The sequence below is a fragment of the Papaver somniferum genome, chromosome 5 (genome assembly GCF_003573695.1).
Source record: "Papaver somniferum cultivar HN1 chromosome 5, ASM357369v1, whole genome shotgun sequence".
NCBI lineage: Eukaryota > Viridiplantae > Streptophyta > Magnoliopsida > Ranunculales > Papaveraceae > Papaver > Papaver somniferum.
The window spans coordinates 160826758-160848458 of record NC_039362.1 but is presented as its reverse complement, the minus strand read 5'-3'; the positions used below and the strand labels follow the sequence as shown (position 1 = coordinate 160848458).

The following is a 21701-nucleotide window of genomic DNA, read 5'->3' as shown; positions in this document are numbered from 1 at the left end:
AAGGACTTTAGTTCGGGAACACAATTCAATGACTTTAGTTTGGGAACATAGTTCACGAACAACCCCTGAGTCACGAGCACAGATAACTTAGTTCGGGAACACAGTTCGCGAACACAAAGTTGTCATGCCGATATAACATGGAAACCACCAGTTTAGGAACAAATTTCGTGAACAAAAGTTTCGGACCTTTCCTAGCTAAGCCAGTTCATGAACAACATCTTTGGATCCAGTCAGCACATAAGTTGACAAAAATAGTTCGCAAATAGGAGTTCCGGATCCATATTAGTTTAGTTAGTTCGTATACAAAGTACACATATCAAACTGCATCCAGACTTTTAGTAGTAGTTCTAAAAACTCTCATCTGATCAATTTGATATAACCATGGAAGAGACACTGATAATCTTACACATACCACTAGTTTCAAGTCAATCTCAAATGATTACTTAATCAATACAAAAAATCCCAAGTTAACATTAAATGATTGTCTCACACAGATTATATAAAATGTTCAAAGTTATTTTCACATGATTGTAATGAATCAAATCGAAACATTCCTGAGTGATGATAATCTCACACATACCATCTTCAAGGCTATTTTCAATTGATCATCTTGAACAAGCTTAATACTCATATTCCGAGAAACATATATGAAATAAGTTCAGCTCGAAACATTTATTGTGTATGCATTTTATAGTCCACATAGCCATTACGACTTTGTCTCATTTTGAATAAAGATAGATTAGACAAAATTTGTGTGATATATAAGTTCGTAGTCTTCACATACCTTTTGTCGATAAAGTTACTCCAAAATCCTTCGGTTGATATTCGTCTTCAAATGGTGAACGCCGTGAAGTCTAAAGCTCAACCACACACTTCTATCTTAATCTGAGACATGGCTAGTAGTAGACTGGAAATCAAGTATATAGTTTTGATCAACTAAACTTGACAAACAAGCTTGAGATAACAACGGTTGCGAGTTAGACTGAGCACTATCTAACAATCTACCCATTTGTCAATTTTAGTGAAAAAACTATCAATACATATGGATTACAAAATAGATAAACTTTGTAGTTTCTGATCCATCATGCTTGATTTTCTTGGCTCTTCAACTTCCTTGAATTTTTCGTTACTTCAAGTTATCCATCGATTCTGAATGTGTCAACTCAACATCATTGTTGTTAAAGATCCGTAGCAATAACAATACGAAAACATATGTTCTCAATCATTGTTATACAGTGTCATAGTATTATTATATATAAACAAAGTCCAATTACATCACAACTTTGAAATGATACTACAGTGACATGTATCACTCCCCCTTAGTCAATACTTTCATCTTAGAATGGAATCCACTCCCCCTTACATAATGATCCGTAAATCATATGTATGTAGTATGAACTACCAAAAAATGCTTCCCCTTTTTATCAATATAAATTGGCAAAGGTACGAAAACTATGAGATCATAATGAATTCTCAAAAAATAATTATTAACTAAAAAGAAACATATAAACTTTCTTTCGATGATTTCACATAGTCGAAACTTAGTGTATTCATCAAGGAGTTTATTAAGATACAAGTTAACCCCTTCAAATTCCACAACCGCTCTCCCCACAAAGATATGGCAATTAAGCACAAGTTCATTTAAGAACTCTCCTTCATTTGATGTCATTCCCAATAGAATAACATGAGGGACCTTACTTTTATAAGAAAATAAGGATTTTTTTGGACATTAACAAATCACATGGATTTGTATCCAGTAAACCTTGGGTAAATTAACCACAAGGAGATATTATTGATTAGTTTAGTCGGAAATCACTCAACATAAGAAAACTTACGGAGTAGATATAATACTTTCACATAAAAGTTGATCAGGAAAAGTGATAGGTTGGGAAACTTACAATAATAATACTGCAAGTGCACAACGTCTAACTAGTAGACAGTGATATGTACAAGTCGTTCTCAGAGGGAGTGTGAAAATACTACTACCAAATAATACCAAGAACTAATTAATCAAATTCAATATTTCAGAGATTTATGGATTGATAACTAAGATTAAGAAATTAAGAAAGCAAAATAATGAAACCAAGATTATGAATGTGTTAAGGATCTAGGAATCCGTCATAGACAAGTCACTTGTACTCAATCACAAAGGTCTTAAATGTATTCTTGCACAAGATATTTTCGTTTTAGAATCATCGACAAGAAAAATCAAAAAGATTGTTCGTTCTCACCTTAAAGTAGCATTTTTAAGCACTAGATACATGGCATAAATAGTCAAAGAAATTCATAAACAAATCAATTATCGCTAAGATTCAATGAGTTCTTTTGCTAATCTAACGATGCATTACACATGACATAGAACACGATAGATCATCGAAAAAGTAAAACTTTGATAGAGAGTCGAAGCCACTAACAATAAGCTCATAATACACAAACCCGTTATTTAGAACACAAATAAAATATCCTATAAGTTCATCATTTCACCCTAACATAAGATTAGCTAGCCATGACTTTCTCAAAAACCAAAAAAATAAATCTCAAGTGAAATCAGTTGCTAATCAAAACACTTCAAAACCTTAATTTTCTCTACGGCACTGTAGCCGCAGCGACTTTCTCCCCCTTCCGATTTCTGTTCAGTTCTCTCAGAGCATCCACAGTGGGCGAGTATAACCAAATTTATGGGATGAGATCCTAACACAGTGGGACGGAGTAAAGATCAAATTCCAGACCAAAGATCAAATTCCAGACCAAATATGGTCGCGACCAAATCCCAAATTCTAATATAGTCGGGCGTAAATTTAAAGTACGCTTGATGCTGGGCGTAAATTTAAAGTACGCTTGTTAACGGGCGTAAACCAAATTTACGTATGTTGGTGGGGCGGAATTTAAATTTACGTTTGTTGCGGGCGTAACATAAATTTACGCCTGATGAGACGGACAGAAGAATTCCGCGCGTTGCCAGGCGGACACCAAAATTCCGCCTCTCTGGGGCGGACACCAAAATTCCGCCTCTCTGGGGCAAACACCAAAATTCCGCACCTCTCAAACAGACTTTTTTTTTACGCCTTATCAGCAAAATTATGAAACATTAAATGAAAATTTTCGAACGTTAGAATGATAAATTTTTCGAACGTTGGCGTTGGAGATTGCGTAGCAGATTTTTGACCGTTGGTAAGATATTTATATCTTTCGAACGTTTGAAATTGAATGTTAATAACGGGTTTATTTTATACCTATATATACCAGATGAATTCCTTTCACATTTTCATATCATTCGTTTGTATTCGGCAAGAAAAAAATAGTATCAGGGAAAGAACCAAATGTTCTATGCAAACGTTTAGTTATACATGGAGGAAAATGGGTGGAACACATTATAGGAAAGAGTTAGCCACAACCATATTGACGCATTAGAGAGGAAATATTTCACCCAGCTGAGATGATCATGGAAATGGACATTAAAATCACGCCTATTTGATCTTTAGTTTTATCATACGTATCTAAATTACGTTTACGTCCCACATAGGCGTAAAAAAAATTTACGCCTCATTAGCAGGCGTACAATGGTCCTTCCGCCCCATTCAGGCGTACTAGAATGCTTCCGCCCCATTCAGGCGTACTAGAATGCTTCCGCCCGTGTGTATGTATACGTGCTAAAGAAACGTGTTATCGCCAGGCGTAATTTTATTTTACGTGCGTTGGCACGGTGAGATGATCATCCGCCTGACAAACGGGCGTAATTTAAAAACCCGTCCCACGTGAAACGTAATTTATATTTACGCCCGTCGTCAGGCGTTAATTTAACCTACGCCTGTCTCAAACGTAATTTAAATCTCCGCCCACAAATCAAACGTAACTGAATTATCCGCCCGTCTTCAAACGTAACTAAATTATCCGCTCGATCAAATTTGGTCTTCATCCCGTAACGTCACAGTACAGAGTAAACTCAAATTTGGTCCCGTTTTTTGATCTTTGATCTTTGGGTATAGTCGTACGAGTGCAGTTGCTCTCAGAGACCAAAACAAGACCAAACATAATTCTGCCTCATGGGCCCTATCCACCGGTCCAATACTAGCTTTCTATTCTTTGACCCTCTGAGTTTAGTTTCTTTCCAAGTCCAGCTAAGCATAATTTCTGTCCGTCTAAACACCTTCATGCCTGGTCAAACCTCTTCTTGCACCGATAAAACAGCTCGATCAACTAACCCCCATTGATTTTGCTGTGACTATTTCTCCACCGAGAACTTTCAGGTAATCCCTTTGTTCCTCAACTGTTTTCTCCCCTTCTTCGCTGCAACTTATCTTCTCAACCTGGCGTCAATAGTTGACAGTACAAATCACCAATCAATCGAGCTAACAACTTCACTTTCCATTTTGTCCATTTGTTGTCCAGCAACACTTCCTATCTTCTGATTCATCGCTCCCCTGACAGCAAAGCAAACCAAAGCCGCGAGTTTTTGTTGTCTGATCACTATCGAATGCCGCAACTCCTTTATAGCACCGCCAGTTAGATGCCAAGCCTGGTTCCGTCTTCAGTTATCTCAACAGCAGCTTCTTCGTTTACTCCATCGAGACACAGCGAACAAACCCCAGTGAGTAATCCAGCTCCACCAATATGCCGCAACAAACTTCTCTTCTCCATTTTCTCACTGTCTCAGCCCATCTATCCTTCTGACAACTCCACTTCAAACAAAACTAAACAACACCACTTAGAATTCGACTTCAGTTGACAAGAGAACGCACCACCACTTCTCCATGTTGCTTCAAGAGCCGATGCTTCTGATTTCGGGAGTAGAGGTCGAACTCCATCTGCCAACAGATGATGAAGACACCGGAAATACTTTTGCTGTAGCTATTACGCATCTCCAGTTACATCTCAGACCAAAACAGCCAACTCAATGGCCCCATATTGGTATCACCTCTGCCAATTGCAAATTCAGGCCACTATCGAAGTCCCAATCTGTCCACTACTCCAATTTCTACATTTTGGGACCATCTCAGCATCACCGATCAGCATGTAAACAAATACATCTCCTCTAATCCAAAAACTCCAATCGAAATCCAATTTCAATCAACCACCGAGGAACCCCAAATTCAATCTGTCGCCGTAGAAGCTATGAACGAAATTCTGAGATTTCACCAAACAATTTAGCCAATTTAATTCCCTTGTTGCTGTGTGAATTCCTCAATCAAGATTTGCACTTCAACCCAATTTTGGACCGAGTATGAACCCCACAGTTTCATTGATGTTGCTGTCAATTGCTTCTCCATGAAGACCCCAAAAGAAAATAAAGACTAATTGGGTGATTTGTGGGGGGAAATGGTTTCACCTACATGAACTGGACTGCTAAACTCACCGGGTAGGAGGGGTCCCATTTCATATAGATAAGTTGGGCAATAGTTTTTCATATATATTCAAAGGCTACTTTGTATTGTGGGGTGGTCTTGCATTCTAAGCACCTGGAAAACAAAATAAAACCATTATATGGGGACTCTACACTATTCCAAAGCTAACATTTTAACAACATTTGGTCAAGAATCTTCTACTGACATTGCACATCAACAAATTTCAGGGTGATACCAATTTTGTTGATATATAAGTGCTTAACAGACAAAACAAAAGGGAAAAAAGATTACACGTGTTATCAGATTCGAAGTCACCTTATAAACCGAGTTTGAGTTCCGAATGACTTCCATAGACGAAAGTCAAAGGTGTTTTTCATAGGTCTTGGAAAGTCTCGAACCGAATATGATCTCAGGTTGACATCTAGATACACTAATTTTCCATAATAATCACTGAACCAACTTCAAGCTGACTGGCTTACGATTCACGTCAAGTCTAACTTTAATGTGTGAAAATAGCCCCTTATGAAAACAAGTTTCTGAAAATGCCATCCTTAATGAAATATACATTAAAGTACCCTTTGGGGGTTTTGTTGACTTTTATACCCTTATTTAGAAAAGGTCCACACCCTATTGTCTGAGTCAGCTACCACTTCAGAAAAAATTAAAATCTGAGTCACCTACACGTCAGGAGAGATTAACCTCCTAGTTATTTCCGTCTGGAGATTTATCTCATTCTCTCTAGAACCTTTCTCTCATTTCCTCTTTGTTCTTTCTCTCAGTTCTCAGCAGAGATTAACCAACGATCACAGCAAAACACCAATACCCATAACGGAAAATCCAGAAAAACCCTAGATTTTTACATACCCAATTCACCATCTATGAAGAACAAATAATAATGGATAGAAATCAGGTATTTGGAAGAAGATATTAGGGGAGAAGATTTGGATACACAGATATCAACCGAACCTCAGAACGAGCGGAAGAAAAAAAGAAGGTATGATTTAGGGTTTAAACTTATTTGTTATCAATCTGAAATTAAGATTCAATTTTGTTGGATATGAAATGAAAGTAGGCAATTTTTGGTTAGGTGTTTAAGATTTTGAATGATAAGTGGTGTTCTGAAACTTTATTTGGTTAATTGAAGATAAGATTTTGTCTTTAGATTTTTGGTTTTTTTTTTACAGATTTTTTTGGGGGTTTCTGAAACTGAATCTTAGTTTGTTTATCATGTTGTTATGTTAGTTTATTGTATTACCATAGATTATAATTTTGTTATTCTGGTGCTACAACATTCTTAATAACAAAAGTTTGTTATTAAGTTAGTTTCTGGTATTACCACAGATTTTCATTTTCTGGTTTTGTTATTCTGATGTTATAACATGCTTAAAACTTGCTCGTTTATGTTTTGTGATAAGATGTGTAATTGATGTTTCAGTTGTACTTATTGTAATGACAAACGCATTATTTAATCTTTACAAATCGATGGGTATATGGGGGTTAATTTTTAGAATTTACAATAGACTCTAGGAATTGAGGGTTCATATCATGGTTTAGATTGAAGAATCAGGGAACTATAGTGATTGATGTAGTGTATGATGCTTACATTATTGGCTCTTGGTGGTAGGATTAAACGTTGTCAGAAGTTTTATTTTCTTCTGATATATGGCCATCAACAATGATTCTTTTGCAACTTAAAACACTGGCATGAACCTATTTTGAAATTTGATGCATAAGTGGTTCCTACTGTTGTCATTTAAGATTGCATTTATTTGGTTTGTTGAGTGTTAATGCTTTAGCCTTCCACTTGTTTACCCCCATGCAGCCCAGGGTGGTTGGAAATTAGATGTGAAGTAAATAGAACAGTGTGTGTCAGTAAAATAACGTATTTGCAAGATTGAAACGTTTGGTGGGTGTAGGGAAGGTCTAATGAAACTCCTTATTTTTGGTGTTCTTATGAGTGGGTGGTAGGAAATTTTAACTGTGACAGTATCCAGAACACAAAACTTGAAACTTGCAAGTTACGTTAAGGTGTTGCATAGATGTTGATAATTTTAGTCTTGCAACAATAAAATATCGTTGATAATTTTAGTCTTGCAGCAATTTTAAGCTTAAAAACAATGCCTGAAATGTTTTCTTCGTTGATAATAATGCTTGATACAAAATTGAAGTCGATTAAGATCTATGTACAACCATGGATGAATGCTCAATTTTTTTGATGTGTGGTTTGCTTAAGCTTCATGGTTACCATTCTGACCTTCGTATTTTTCTTTTCATTGTTAGGTGATCAATAAATTCAGGAAGAAACAAATAAATCAATTAGGTTCGCCTCCTACTCTACAGTTTTTTATTTTATTTTATTTTGAAGTTGAGTGTATGCGAGAGATTATGCGTAGAGCATGATGCCTAAGTCGGTGAAAATAGAAACCTGAAGTGTCCTTGCGTGAATTTTAAGAGCTTTAAATTCCAAAGTATAGCACTATTTTATGAGCATTTAGTATGCTCACAGTAAAAACTAGTTTATTGTTCAATTGGTAGCGGCTAGACAACCGTAGGGATGTGGTATCCACAGATAACACTTTTAATTTAGTCGCCTTTTCTTTGTTAGTTTGTTTTGGTAATTAAAGCTTTCAGATTATTTATGCTGGTGCTTGTATGTGTGTGTTGGACATAGTTTTAGGTAGATAGGAACTTAGTTTTACTTAATCACTATAACTTTGTGTCGGGAGTTTACTTTGAGTAACTAAATAATCTCGATTATAATATGTTTGTAGGTTCTAAATTATGGGTGCAGGACAGAAGAAGAAGAAGTGTTCTAAAAAAGTGAAATTTGCTGATCATGTGGAGAAAATTATATCACTGAATGCCACTGTGGAGGACAAAAGAGTGGTATATGACGATGGTGTTGAAAGGTAATAGGTGACATTTAGCCTAATGTACTGTGTCATGCCAAAAAAAATTTAATTGCTGGAGATTCATTGAAAGCTTTAGGAGAAACGACATGTGATAACAAAAGAAAGAGAGGGTATATTAAGTACTGAATTCATTTTTAATCTGCTTCATCATTTAGGAATCTATATCATGGCTTAGTATTTTTCCCTCTTCTAATGTCCGTTAGACTGTTAGAGTCTTTCATTTCATACATGAATTCATTATTGTTTTTTTCTTATTCTTAACTCCGATGGTACCGTTGAGCATTCCCTGTCAAATGCTGAAATGTATGCATTAATAGCCTATAAGTTAAATTTGAACAATGACAATAACAATAGTTTAGTTATTTATATATAAAAGAAAGTTAGATGCCTCTATGCGAATCCTATTTTTTCTATGTTGCTGCATTGTTCTTTCTAGGTGTATTTGGTATAAGACACTTGTAAACGGAAACTAGACCGGTCATTCGTTGAGTCACTTTTACAACTTGAATACAGGTGGTTATTGGATTAGTTGGAATGTACGACTATTTATCTTTTTTCAATGTTGCTGCTTTCCGCTCTCAAATACTTAATTCTAAGAACTTGTATGTTGTAATTGGTGTAACTATTTACTTCTATGTTGTAGGATGTTTGTTCACCCTGCCAGGTACCGGGCTTATACGTGCAAGGTAACAACATACTCGAGCCCGAAGGTTTTGAAGTGGGTGCGTAACCTGCTGTCTCCTGCCGAGCAAGAGAAATTTATGTCAACTAAAATTGGCCCCTTACTGCACCTGCCAATGCAAACGTGGTCTAGTGCCTTGTTTCATTTTTTATTGGCTAGTCAGATATCCACGGGTGATGAAGGTGATAAGGGTCACCGTGAAGAAATGCGCGTAATGGTTTGTGGAAAGGAACTCTCCTTCGGAAAGAAAGAGTTCGCATTGATTTCGGGTCTTAGTTTTAGGAAGTTGGACCATAATTTTTCTCGTCCCGCCACGAAGCCCTACCTTAAGATGAAGCATTTCCCCGATGAAGGAAAACCAAAACCGGCGCTGGAGTTGTTGTCGCATCATGAAGACATCGGAGTTTCTTGGATGATGGAGTCATTACTGGTTCAAGACATCTCATAGCCTTTGGACCACTAGTACTCGCTGAAAAATAAAACATTCAATATTCGTGTGACTATTTGGTCAGGAAAAACATAATACAAAAGTACAATAACAAGAGGGACAAATAAACGTACCTTTAACACCATCATCTCCCTTGATGGTTTCATTCTTGTACTGATAATCCTCACTGGAACACGACGTGAGATTGTTAAGAGGGGTCAAGGGAGTGTGTGGAAGCATCTTGGATCCGCTGTAATCTCCAGTAGTTGTTTTGGGAGTCACGGGAGGAATATCTACTTTTACTTCTTCTCCATATTTGATTGTGTAAAAGCTTGGGACTCCACATGTCTGGCCAACATAAAAAATCAACATTTCTTCACTAACAATTTTAATCCTTTGCTTAAATGAGGTTCCCGGTACATCTATGAGGCCATACACATCAAAACAAGATTTGTGCAAGAAACCTAAAACATCCATTGCTCTCTTCTTCACATCCTCAAAAGGCATCCATTGAAAGCAGACTAACAAAGCAACCAAAATGCATCTTTCTTCGACTCTCTAACAGTGCTCAGTAGAAACAACGCCTTCTTCGGTCTTCAATTGTTGATGATAAACTCTCGAACCTCATAGAACCTTGACAATTAACTCTTCTCTTCGATTTCTTGCTTGACTTATAAATTTCTTCTTCCCTATGGCCTTATTGAACAAAAAGAACGTAATGATGTTTCATCATTTTTTTTTTCATTTTTCATTTTTTTTTTTGAAAACAAAAAATTACAAGACAAAAATTTACATGGCCATGAGAGAAGGACTTTCAAAACTTGGATCTTCGCAACTTGTGATGTCTTGGTATTATGGATTCTAACAACTTATATCATTTTCTCTTATAACTTCAACTTTGATTTTTGAATTATTCTCTTCTATTGTTGCTTCTAAACCTAAAACGTCTTCAACTTTCTTCATAGGTTTTGATGTCGCTCCGCTTGTTGATGATGATAAGTTTCTACTGAGAGAGAGTCGCAATCCAATAACTAAGACTACATTGTGAGGTTGCTTTGTCTTTCTGGCATTTCCCTGACCTACTTGCCTTTCCATCATGTATGGTTAGGTCCATCACGGTTACCCTCTAAAAGGAACAAGTTCTCTCCTGAATTTCAAGGATCTCAATGTCTTTTTCTCTAATGTCTCAATAAGTTGTTATCTCTAGCATTCCAATTTCTATCTTTTCGGTGAGAAACAATATGTAAACTTAGCTAACCGGATACCATGTGACGCTAGAAGTTTCAAAAGTGCAACTAAAAAGTTTCTCCCATACCCCCAAACTTAAATCTAACATTGTCCTCGATGTTCTAAAGATAAAATTAAAAGCATATGAACAAGGAGAAACTGTTACCATTTGAAGCAAAAGAGTTAAGGAAAGATATTACCGTGTCGCATGAGATTGGGTTACCTCCCAAGAAGTGCTAAGTTTAAAGTCTTCAGCCAGACATCGGAAGGAATTAGTCACCTCATAGAATCAAAAAGTAACAGCCGAAATAACTGCGGGTCTTCAAAACCAAAATGAGATGACCAAAGGAAACTACAATAACCCAAGAAAGTGAACAATGATAGCATGCCCTTATCTAGTTTCCTGATCAAGATATTTATATCTAATTGTGGTTCAGGTTCAGGTTCTATGAAAGGGTCTAAATAAAATATTTTCATTGGTTGCGTTTCTTCATAGGTGGGATCCGAATCATTAGGTCATAGAGTTTGGAAAAACTCAAATATGATCTTAGAAGCGCATAATAATAACCTAAATAACTGAGGATTCTCTAATTCAATAAGATTTTACTTACAAAATTGACCACAATGAGAGTAGTGGTCACTCTTAAGCAAATGTGTCGATTCTAATTTCCTAAAGCATTTAGGTTTAGTCTCACAACTTAATATACGACACATTTGAAATATAAACGTTCCCACATTTGGAAGAAAACTATTTGGTGGGAAAACAAAGTCAATCTGGGTATCATAGCCTGGGCAAACCACATCAACCATAGGATGGGTTTCTAACGACTGAACTTCTTCCTGGACATCATTAGGTTCGGGAAAACGAGTATGAAAGTAATCTTGTAAAGTGGTCGAGGAAAAGATATCAAGTCTAAAATGAGGGATCTCTGTAAGAGCTAAAGGTATGGCACAAGGAGAATGATAATCACCCCCAAACTTAGATTTTTGGGTATCTCTAGATAGACTATCTACAATTTCCTTAATTTCTAGATCATTGGAATCCTGAAAATAGTCAATTGCTTCTTCGAGGTTATACTCAAGTGAAGCATCCTCACTCATATTTAATAGCTCTACGAGTTCATTTTCTTCGTCTAAGACTATTGTTTCTAAGTTGCTAGACTCTAAAACAGCATTTTCGCAATAAACCCGTTCCTCTAATGCATTATCGGCTTCGTAATCAAAAGGAAAAACTACATCGTCTAAAACGGTGGTATCCCTAATCAAATCCTCGTCCTTTTGAATAGGTGAATAATCATAAAAATTATTTGGATTTGAACTAGAATAATTATAAAGCTCAATTGGATTAATAGATTCCTGATCACTATGCCTACACATTTCAGATTCTTCATTACTATTATCCTCATCATAATAGTACGAAGATGATTGAACCTTATCTAAATAAGTAGTGTCTTTTATTCTAACCTCGTCCTCTAAATTAGGCAAATATTCACTATTGATATCAAGGGTAGAATTAGAAACACTATTTTGGAAATTTAGATCATTTCGAGCAGCATTAGCTAACTGTTCATTTTCTGCCTCTAGACGTGCCTGAATTTCACTGAGCATAACACTTATATGTTCACTACTCTCGTTTATCATCTCAGAATTCCGTGTACACTCTTCTTTTAAACTATTCATTGCAACTAAACGTTTATACGTCCTTTTAATCCGTTGTTGGGTCTCTTCTAGAGAAGGAACATGTTCAGAAATATCATAATCAGGACTAGTTTTTAAGTAATTTTCCCAAAACGCATAACTAGTACTATAATGTTCCTGATTTTCTTGCTCGTAAGACCAATTCGCGTGTGGATAGTAATTGGTCTCACTATGGTATGAACCATAACCTTGAAAAGGATGGCGTTCCCAACCACTATTCCCAACATGGTCATAGAAAGGATGATGTTCATATTCAAATTCAGGTCGATAATCATTGTATTGGCTTCTATCATACCAGTTCGACATTCTTAATTGCAAGGGAATTCTACACAATCACAAACAAGGCTGACTCGACCAAATCAAACCTATAGAATCTAGCAAACAAAAAGCATGATGGCTCCACTTAGATTGTTTTCTAGACCAGCTTCTATTCCTTCGAAAAGGAATTCGTTACAATTTGAGCACACCCCTCTGGAATCAATCCGAGCTAATGTAAGTTGAATCGAGGCGAGGGAAGCTCAGTGGAGCTTTGATACCCAAAGCCTCACCAGTATTACAAGGCGGCGCAGTCACGCATTCAACTTACAGAAACCATCAAGAACTTTGAAATATGCTTAAAAGAGTAACCAATATTTTTCGAAAGATTTTCCTACCAAGCTCGTTACCCTATCGGTCTCGTTCTAATCAAATTTTAAGCTTGGGTTCGCGTTAGGTTTCGTTTACCTAAGGCGGGCAAGAAGGGAACGGTGATGAAATCCGAACCCTTATCTTATATGGCCAGTTCTTTCCCTTTACTAGGAAATTAAAGCAGCCGGTTCAGTCCTCAACATATAATCTATTAAGGCAGACAGTAAACCCGCTGACAGGAGATTCGCGGGTGTTTAGAAGTTTACCTCCCGTACCAGGAGGGCGAAGAACCGCTGTAGTCGACTCGGGCCACTGACTCTGGTGTCAGTGTGCGAACCCGAGGGGCCGAGACGATATTGTAATCGTCGTCCTTCCCTGCAAACAATTTATATTTAATTTTTTTTTATATAACCCTTCCGTAGGGTTTAAAGTTAAAATAAATTGTCCAAAGTTCAGTCCAAAAAAAGAAAAAAAAATTAATAATAATAATTACAAAAAAAATGGAAAGTCTCTTAAAAAAATAATAATAATTCTCTCTCCTTTTTTGTTTTTTTCTCTCTTTTTTTCTTTATTTTTTTGCTTTGTCTTTTTTCCTTCTCTTTTAGCTTTAAGCTTTGATTCCAAGGTCTTTAGTATCCAACTTCAAACCTGTAATACAAAGACACAACCAAAGAGACGTAAAAAGAACAAATGGAATAATAAAAAATAATAAAAACCTAGAAATTCTACCTAAGCACAAATCCGCGTCGGCGGCATCAAAATTTGATGGTTTTCAAAATTGTTGTAGTGATAGTGGTAAAAAGATTCGTTTCAGACTTGTGAAGGAATTTTTAGATTTAATAAAAATATATATACAAAAATATTAACAATGGGTGCGAGAGGTAACCAAGACACTAGATTCCACTATTATGCAAAATTGAATGATAAATATTTCAAAACTCTATTCAATTCTTAAGTCCTCTTTTATCTTTAATTCACTATCAATCATACAGATTCTCAAACATTATTTGTAAACCTTAAGCATAGATTATCAAGAGATTAAACCAAGCATAACCTATCAAACTGAATAACAAATAATTAATACAATCATTCAAATAATTTAAAACTCTGCAAAAGCAGCGATTAGGTGAATTATATAATTAAATGAAATAGTTACCCATTTATGTTGCGTGAGTAGCTTCCTCCATTGCCTTGGTTACGAGGGAATTAGCCGCTCATCATGTTGGAAAACCTCTCAAAATATTTCATTGATGCTCAAAAATGGTTTACAAATGATGAGAATATGAGAAATACAATAAAACCGGGTTTGTAACAATTATATTTGTTACAAACCAGAGAACTACGACCCTCAGTGACAAAATAAGACTGCTCCAGCTGTGTTACAAACGCTGTAGCAAATAAGTCTGCCTGATGTACGACCCACATGTGTGAGTCGTTATTACTGTAGAAAAACGACTGCTGGTGCAGGTCCGTTCTTCGTGTTCTTCATGTTCATCAGCAGCAGCAGCAGCAGAAACCGAGTTTGGGAAAACTCGAATTTCTTCTTCTCTGGCTCTCCTCAGCCCCCCAGACTCTCGACACCCTTTCTACTCAACCCCAGCAACCTATTTATAGCCAACAGACCCATCGAATCTCGCTCATTCACTCCATGTAATTCTCTTTAACTCGGCAGTAAAGAAAATATTTCTGGGAATATTTTCTTTCCTGTTTCATCTTCTCACGCGTTTTCAAGCCTCCAAATTACCATATTTAACTCCTTCACGCTCCAACAGGATGTGAGGGTCTTCCATGCACACACAAAACACGTTGAATCTTCTCCAAATCACGTGAAACCCGTGATATACACGAACTGCCCTGTTTTCAACCCGTGAATTGTTTAGCTGATTCTAGCCAATTCTGGTCGAACCAAACGCCCACAATGTGTTTAATAGGCCATATCACAACTATCTACCAAAAACCAGCCATTGAATCTCCCTAGAACACGTTCGACAATTCGATCAAAAATCTGCAGAAGTGTTCTCCATTTTCCCGCCAAAAACAAAATTCAAATGGAGAAGATGACCTCCCCCTAATCCTTTACTAGGGTGCGAATAGAAGATGCCTTTTGGGGTGACCTGGGGTGCCCCTTAGTAATCGAGGTGTCCCTTATCCAACGGTGAGAGTCCGAATAACACGTGTCCTCCGGGGCTTTTACCAACTTTTCGAGCCGAATTTTCCAAAAAATGTTTATTTTCCAAAGGTGTCTACAAACACATAAAACACCAAAATTAGTACAAACTCGAGTGCCAACAATATATAGTATTGAGATCAAATTAAACACAAAAATGTGTCTATCAAACCGCCACCTCCGACCACCACCGTCGCCGCCAGCCACCTCCGCTGACAACCACCGCCGCCAACAACCTCCCGCCACCACCGCCAACCACCACCAACATATGACATGTGTATCCAGAAGTTACACATGCATATTACATATGTAACGCAAAGTTACACTTGTATATAGATGTTTGCTCAGTAGTTACACATGTTTGCTCAGTAGTTACACATGTGTACGCAGAAGTTACACATGCATATATGTGTACTTATTAGTTATACAACAAAAGTACACATAGAAAATACATGTAATACTTTAATATTCATTTACAATAATTTGTTTGTTTATCAATAATAGTAATTGCTTGTTATTCACAACAAACGAGTCAAAAAACTAGATATGTAAAACGAAATCCTCGAAATAAGCCGCTATATCTTAGAAATAAGCCACGATATCCTACAATAGAAATGTTCTCTTCATTTCTTGTCTTCCTCGATTCTAAAATGCTTGGATATCTGAAAGAAAATAAACACCCATGGAATTAGGTTAGGATGAAGAAGAAAAAAAATAGAATTTGTAGAGCATATGCCATGTAACCAACTTAAAGTAATCAAGAAAAAAAACTATGAAGAGAGATGTGTAATCAGAAATTACACATGCATATGGAATGTGTAACTGAAAGTTACACATGCATATAACTTGTGTAACAGTAAGTTACACATGCATCCGACTAGTGTAACAGTAATTCAATCACCAAAACCAGAATTTACATATTCAATCAGTATGTGTAAGTATAAGTTACACATCTAATTAGCATGTGTAACTAGAAATTACACATCTAATTAGTATGTGTAACTAGAGATTACACATCTGTTTAGCTTGTGTAACTAGAAATTATACATCTAGTGAAATTAAAGGCATAACAAAAAAATGAAATTGAAGGCATCTAAAGCTGAAACATAATGGTTGATTGATTTAAACATACATATGAGGGAGGAAAAACTAAATCAAGATACCTGATTAAAATCAAAATTAGAAGTCACATATGAATCTTACTAGTGTAACTTTCACTTACACCTGTGCAAGTATTGTTAGGGCCATCGAAGCAAAGAATTAACTAAAGTAAACATGCCACAAAACTGACGTATTCATAGCAAGATAATAAAGAAAAGATGAAGTTACCTGGCGCTCAGTGGGTTCCCCTCTAACAGGCGGAATCAACTCGAAATAAAGATATGATTGAATCAACAATCTGTCATAAGAGAATCCAACAATACGTGTAAAATCATCTGAATTAATTATCATTCAATCTATGTAAGGTTAAATGTACTTAGATTCAGAAATGCAAAATCAATTGATGCAAAAAATAATTTTGTTATTCATTTTTAGCATGTGTAATTAAGACTTACACATGGATATGGGTAGTGTAACTGAGAGTTACACATGCATGTTGTATGTGTAATTAGGAGTTACGCATGCATAGTGGCATGTGTAACCAGTAGTTACACATATATAGTGGCATGTAAATCTAAAATATCTTTGTACATATACAACATAAATACTAAATATTTAACTTACAGTGCCATTGCAAAGGATTTTACCTCAAAACCAAAACAACTGGCGGTCGAGGAAAGCAATAGAGATTGGAACCAATCCTCGATTCTCCAGTGCCATGTCCACTAGTGTCATCTGCACAATAACAAAGGGATGTTCATCACTGTACATAAGTAGCAAATACAGATAATCCTTCAAGAGAGGAATTGTCAAGAGATTCCTACGAATCTAACATACCGGTTATGGAGAACCAAAACTACAAAATCAGGTAACATGAAATAATAGACACATGACTCAAAGGCTATTCTAAACCAGACAGAGTTCGTATTCAAGATATTATAACAAATATGGACCATATACATGTCCAGATACACCAAATGTTCCCCTCCACCACTAAAGACCTTTGCTCTTCTATTATATATAAGCAGATTGGAACTTCATTTAAAAATATACCCTTCACACTAAGTTTACGAGAATCATATGTGGGGAAGCTACCTTATTTAATTTTGCAAAGAAACAAATAGGTGGATGACGTATTAGATGGGTCGTGAATAGTGATAAGGAAGAATTTGGAGGTATTCAGTGGCATAGACTATGCACATACACATGGTTCCAGGAGCTGACTACTAAGCCATACTCGCCAGTTGACATCGAGAATCGCATTTATTTTCATAGTGCCATTTTTTTCCCTCGAGTTTAGAGTGATAATGGCCAAGGATATTTAAACAATAAAATAATACTAATATTTTAAGAGGCCTCGAATAGACTTGTTTCTAGTGGAACTTAATGCCTATTTGCTGGTGAAGGAAGCTTACAACAACAATTAAGTTCATGGTTCTAGTTTAGGGGGAGAGAGTTTCGTAATACCTACAATGTTTGAAAGATAATGGATCCCATGAGTGCTTCCATAGTGGAATATTAGTCTGCATTTTTATCTCAGTCACCACCACATCTCTACTCCTTTCTTCTGCAAATTCCATCAACAACATCACATCTCCTTGTTTTAGTTCCAACAATTCAGTTCAAAAATCAACCTGCAATTTCAGTTCCACAACCAACCATATCACCACCTCTTATTTCCAACAAAAAAAATACTATGTAACACTTAAATTCGATTTCATTGACAGAGATGTATCAAACTACATAGAATAAGAAATAAAATACACAAAATTGAGCAATTCAGTGAAAGTATATGAAATTCGTAACAAATAGATGGGTAATAAAGATGATGATTCATTGATAATGAATCTGAAAAAAAACTTTCAATCGAGATTTAAGATAAAAGAGACTGAGTGATTCTCAATAAAGAAACCTAAAAAAAATTTCTAATATTTTTTCTCCATATTTTCATCTTAAAAGCATTGCAAAGAGCAAATTATAACAGATTTGAACTCCGATCACGAGTTCATCACGAAATTTTAGTTGAAATTATAGAAAGCTTTCTAATCAACAAAGTTGTTTACAAATCTGAAATCAGAAATAGAGATTAAAATCGTGTTAGGAATCTGAAATTAAATTAACAATTACTTCAAATCCAAACAAATCAAGCCAGATCTAGAACTTATAAGCTTAAATATTCGATCTCAAAACACTTACATCCACAGCCGTAAAATTAAAATTAGATTCACTCTAAAACCAAAAATTATTGATTGATTTCATTCTTCTGTAATACGTAAACGTCATCAGCGAAGATCAATGGAGTGAGAATCGTTTTCTTGCTCTCTGCAATTGTTTTCTTCCTTTTGATGAAGAACCCTAATTTTTCAGAGCAGAGACGAGAGAGCAGTGATAAAATGAAAATGAAAATGAAAATGAAACCTATAGCTTATTTCATTAGGTATATATAGTAAAGGGTATTTTTGATATTACGAATTTCTCTCAAACCCTAAACTTTATTACCAAGCCCTGAAATCTAAAATTCTGGGCCTAGAAATATTAAAAAGTGAAAGTACGGAGTTGATATGAGAGGATCCATTTAGTGGGGCTTCTATATATTGAACCCATATAGTAGGGGGTTCTAGTATTTTTCACCCCTGGTAAACCCAGTCCACTGATTGACTCTTCGATCACAAAGACAAAGACCATATCTTTTGAATCATAAGATAATAAAATTAAAAATAAGAAATAAAACACAAACTCATTCCTAAAATAACTAATATTCCTAATCGGTGTTGGTATCCCAACAATCACAACACAGCAGTGTTTAGAAAACCGGCCCGTCCCGGCCGGTCAGCCCAGTGAACCGGTGACCCAGTCACCTTCCTGGGCTGGTCTATTACTAACCCAGTAAATTCACAAAAAAAAACGCTTTATTTTGTGTGAACCGGGTGACCCGGCGGGTTAACTCGTGATCCATCCGATCCACAACTGTTTTAATGGGTCGATACAAATAAGAGGAAAACCTAAGTTTCCTTGACAAATATATTCTATTTCACCCCATTTCATCTGAATCTTCAACATAAGAGAATTTAACTGTGACCTAATAATTTCAACTCTTAAAATTATTGGCTAGTAATAAAAAATTAGATCCCATCAAATTACAGTTCATAAAAAGAAATAGTCGTATTACGTGAACTTTATAAGAAATTACAAAATCAATCAAATTAGATTAGTTCAAAAACAGATCTAATTACAAGAAATTAGATTAGATTTATGTTGTGATGTTGCTGTGATTTTTTTGATAGTTTAGTTTGTGATGTTGAAGCTTGCAGCGCCGCTGTGATGCTTTTATTTTGATGTTAAGGATCAAATTTTTACTGAAAACAAATATGGGTTGGATGATGTTGTGATAGTTATCGACAATAAAACATAGAAACTCTTAGCAAAAGCATGGTTGCTGTATACGTCGTGAGGATGAAGATGGAAGCAAATTGGAGGTATAAGAGGAAGAAAGAGAAGGAGATGGGCAAAAATGGATATACGATTCTTTTATGAAGCTATAGAAAAAGTTAATTAATTCCCTAATATTGTAAGGGAATACTGGTACTAATATTTTATTTTGATTTAAGTCCTTCTGTTTGACCCGGTGAACCTGAATTGAATCACTGGTTGAACCATGTGACTCTTGAACCAATAAATTTACCGGTTCGACGTCCGGGCCGGTTTTCGGAACATTGCACCACAGTAAACATAATTCATTAAAGAAAGGGGGTTTTAAGTTTCTCCATGATTGCTTTCATTAGGTCTAGGAACAAGAAGAAACCCCAGATTTATTATTGTTGACATATATATGCACGAAAAAACAGTCAAGTTCATCTATAAATTGACACATCAAATTACATGAAATCAAAACCTCTAACCAATTTCATTAATAACTCATCCAACTCTGGAATTTTTTTTCCAAACCCTCAGATCCCTAGTTCTAAGTTTAATCAAACAAATGATCAAACCTAACGACCCTAATCTCGCCATTGAGGTTCACAGAAACACGAGCATTAAACTGTACCGCCCCCTAAGTTAGCAGCTGACTAATCCAAGATATTAACTAAATAAAGAGGCACTAAGAATCTAAATCATTTACTTAAACATTCAATTTAGAAATCTGCTACAAAAACTTAACCCGAACTAGCCCCGCCCAGAAATATATATATATATACAAGGATTCCTCTCAAATGATACATATACAATAGTCATTTGGTTTACAAATAAAATACACAACATAATAAACATAGCAGAAGTTAATCAACTAGCGAACTCAACCCTTGAAGATTTCGCTGCGCAACTCTGATTTGTCACTGAAACTAAAAGTGGGAATGGGTGACCACATCATCCCTAAAAGGGGTGCCCAGTAGGAATAACATTTAACTTTCAAGCAATCATGGCAATATTTGGAAAACAATAATGTTTTCCCCAAATATTAAAAATTAACCAAGTCACTGACATACACAAACATGTATATGGATAAACTCCTTCTTCAAACAATGTATAATATTCGTGCTAACCACACTCAATAGCTATTGATATCACCAAGACCATGATGACCCACTCTAAGCATAAAAACAGAATTCATGGAGATATAATTGTGAAGGAGCGTATCCTATATACCACAAGTGGAAATTCCTATTTTCCATAACAATTCATAATGACAAACAAAACATTACAAGTCCTTTCCAATTCGTGGAAAGATTCACATAATCAACAGAATTATCACAATGCATGAATTTGATAAACATAAATCTTTGTAAAAGAAAACGTCGATGGTTACAAGAGAGTCAAAAGTATTCCCACCTCTTTTGATGACAAGCCACGCCTACCTCGAGATCCACAATCCACTAGTTCATCCTTTGAATCGATAGTTGTTAATATAGACTAACTGTTAATCACACAAGAAGTCTAAGAATCTATCCAAAAGGCTCACACAAGAATCATACAAGTCTTTCTAATGACTCTAGGCCCATTTAAGGTTCTACATCTTGTATTTATCTACCTTTATCATAGCTAAGGTTTACAAATTGATTTGGGTTGGTTCTATAGTCCATTAGATAAGTCTTGTGAACATCTATAACTTTGTATAAGAAGCCAAAGGTCAAATCGGACCACAAGGGTCCAAAATATCAGATTTTAAATACATGATACTAAGCCCAAGTTATCAAAACAGGTCCATAAAGCTAAGGCCCGGTCCAATTGGATCAATTAACGGTCACTAGCAGTCAATCTAATAGTCAACAAGTCTATAACAGTCAACGTCTAAGGTCAGGTCAACAGTCAAGGTCAAAGTCAAATAGGAATCGGTCAACTGAGTCAATTCGGGTCAAGCTAGGGTAAACTTAGTGAGTTAAAACGATTCAACTCAGTCAGATTAACTGAGTCAGCTAACAAAACCAAATCAGACTGAGTAAGTTCAGTCAGGCATGTCAGGGTTCTTCTTACAAAGCAGCAACTCTAACTCTACAACTAGTCTAACTGTAACCTTCAACTA

The 21701-nt window shown here is 35.9% G+C and overlaps 1 protein-coding gene across 1 annotated transcript; it reads left to right on the top strand.

Moving 5' to 3' along the window:
• The first annotated feature begins 6132 nt into the window (after positions 1 to 6132).
• On the top strand, positions 6133 to 9701 carry LOC113278036. Its single transcript, XM_026526982.1, has 4 exons — positions 6133 to 6336; positions 7623 to 7662; positions 8114 to 8251; positions 8898 to 9701. Exons 3-4 carry the CDS (start codon positions 8124 to 8126, stop codon positions 9382 to 9384), a joined length of 615 nt encoding a protein of 204 aa, XP_026382767.1. The 5' UTR covers positions 6133 to 6336; positions 7623 to 7662; positions 8114 to 8123; the 3' UTR covers positions 9385 to 9701.
• The last annotated feature ends 12000 nt before the right edge of the window (positions 9702 to 21701 follow it).

What these genes read in the sequence shown, in the direction of transcription:
- LOC113278036 (XM_026526982.1), top strand. Translation starts at nt 8,124, where the DNA reads ATGGGTGCAGGACAGAAGAAGAAGAAGTGTTCTAAAAAAGTGAAATTT. An exon ending in TATGACGATGGTGTTGAAAG is followed by an intron (nt 8,252 to 8,897) that starts GTAATAGGTGAC and finishes TCTATGTTGTAG; the next exon opens with GATGTTTGTTCACCCTGCCA.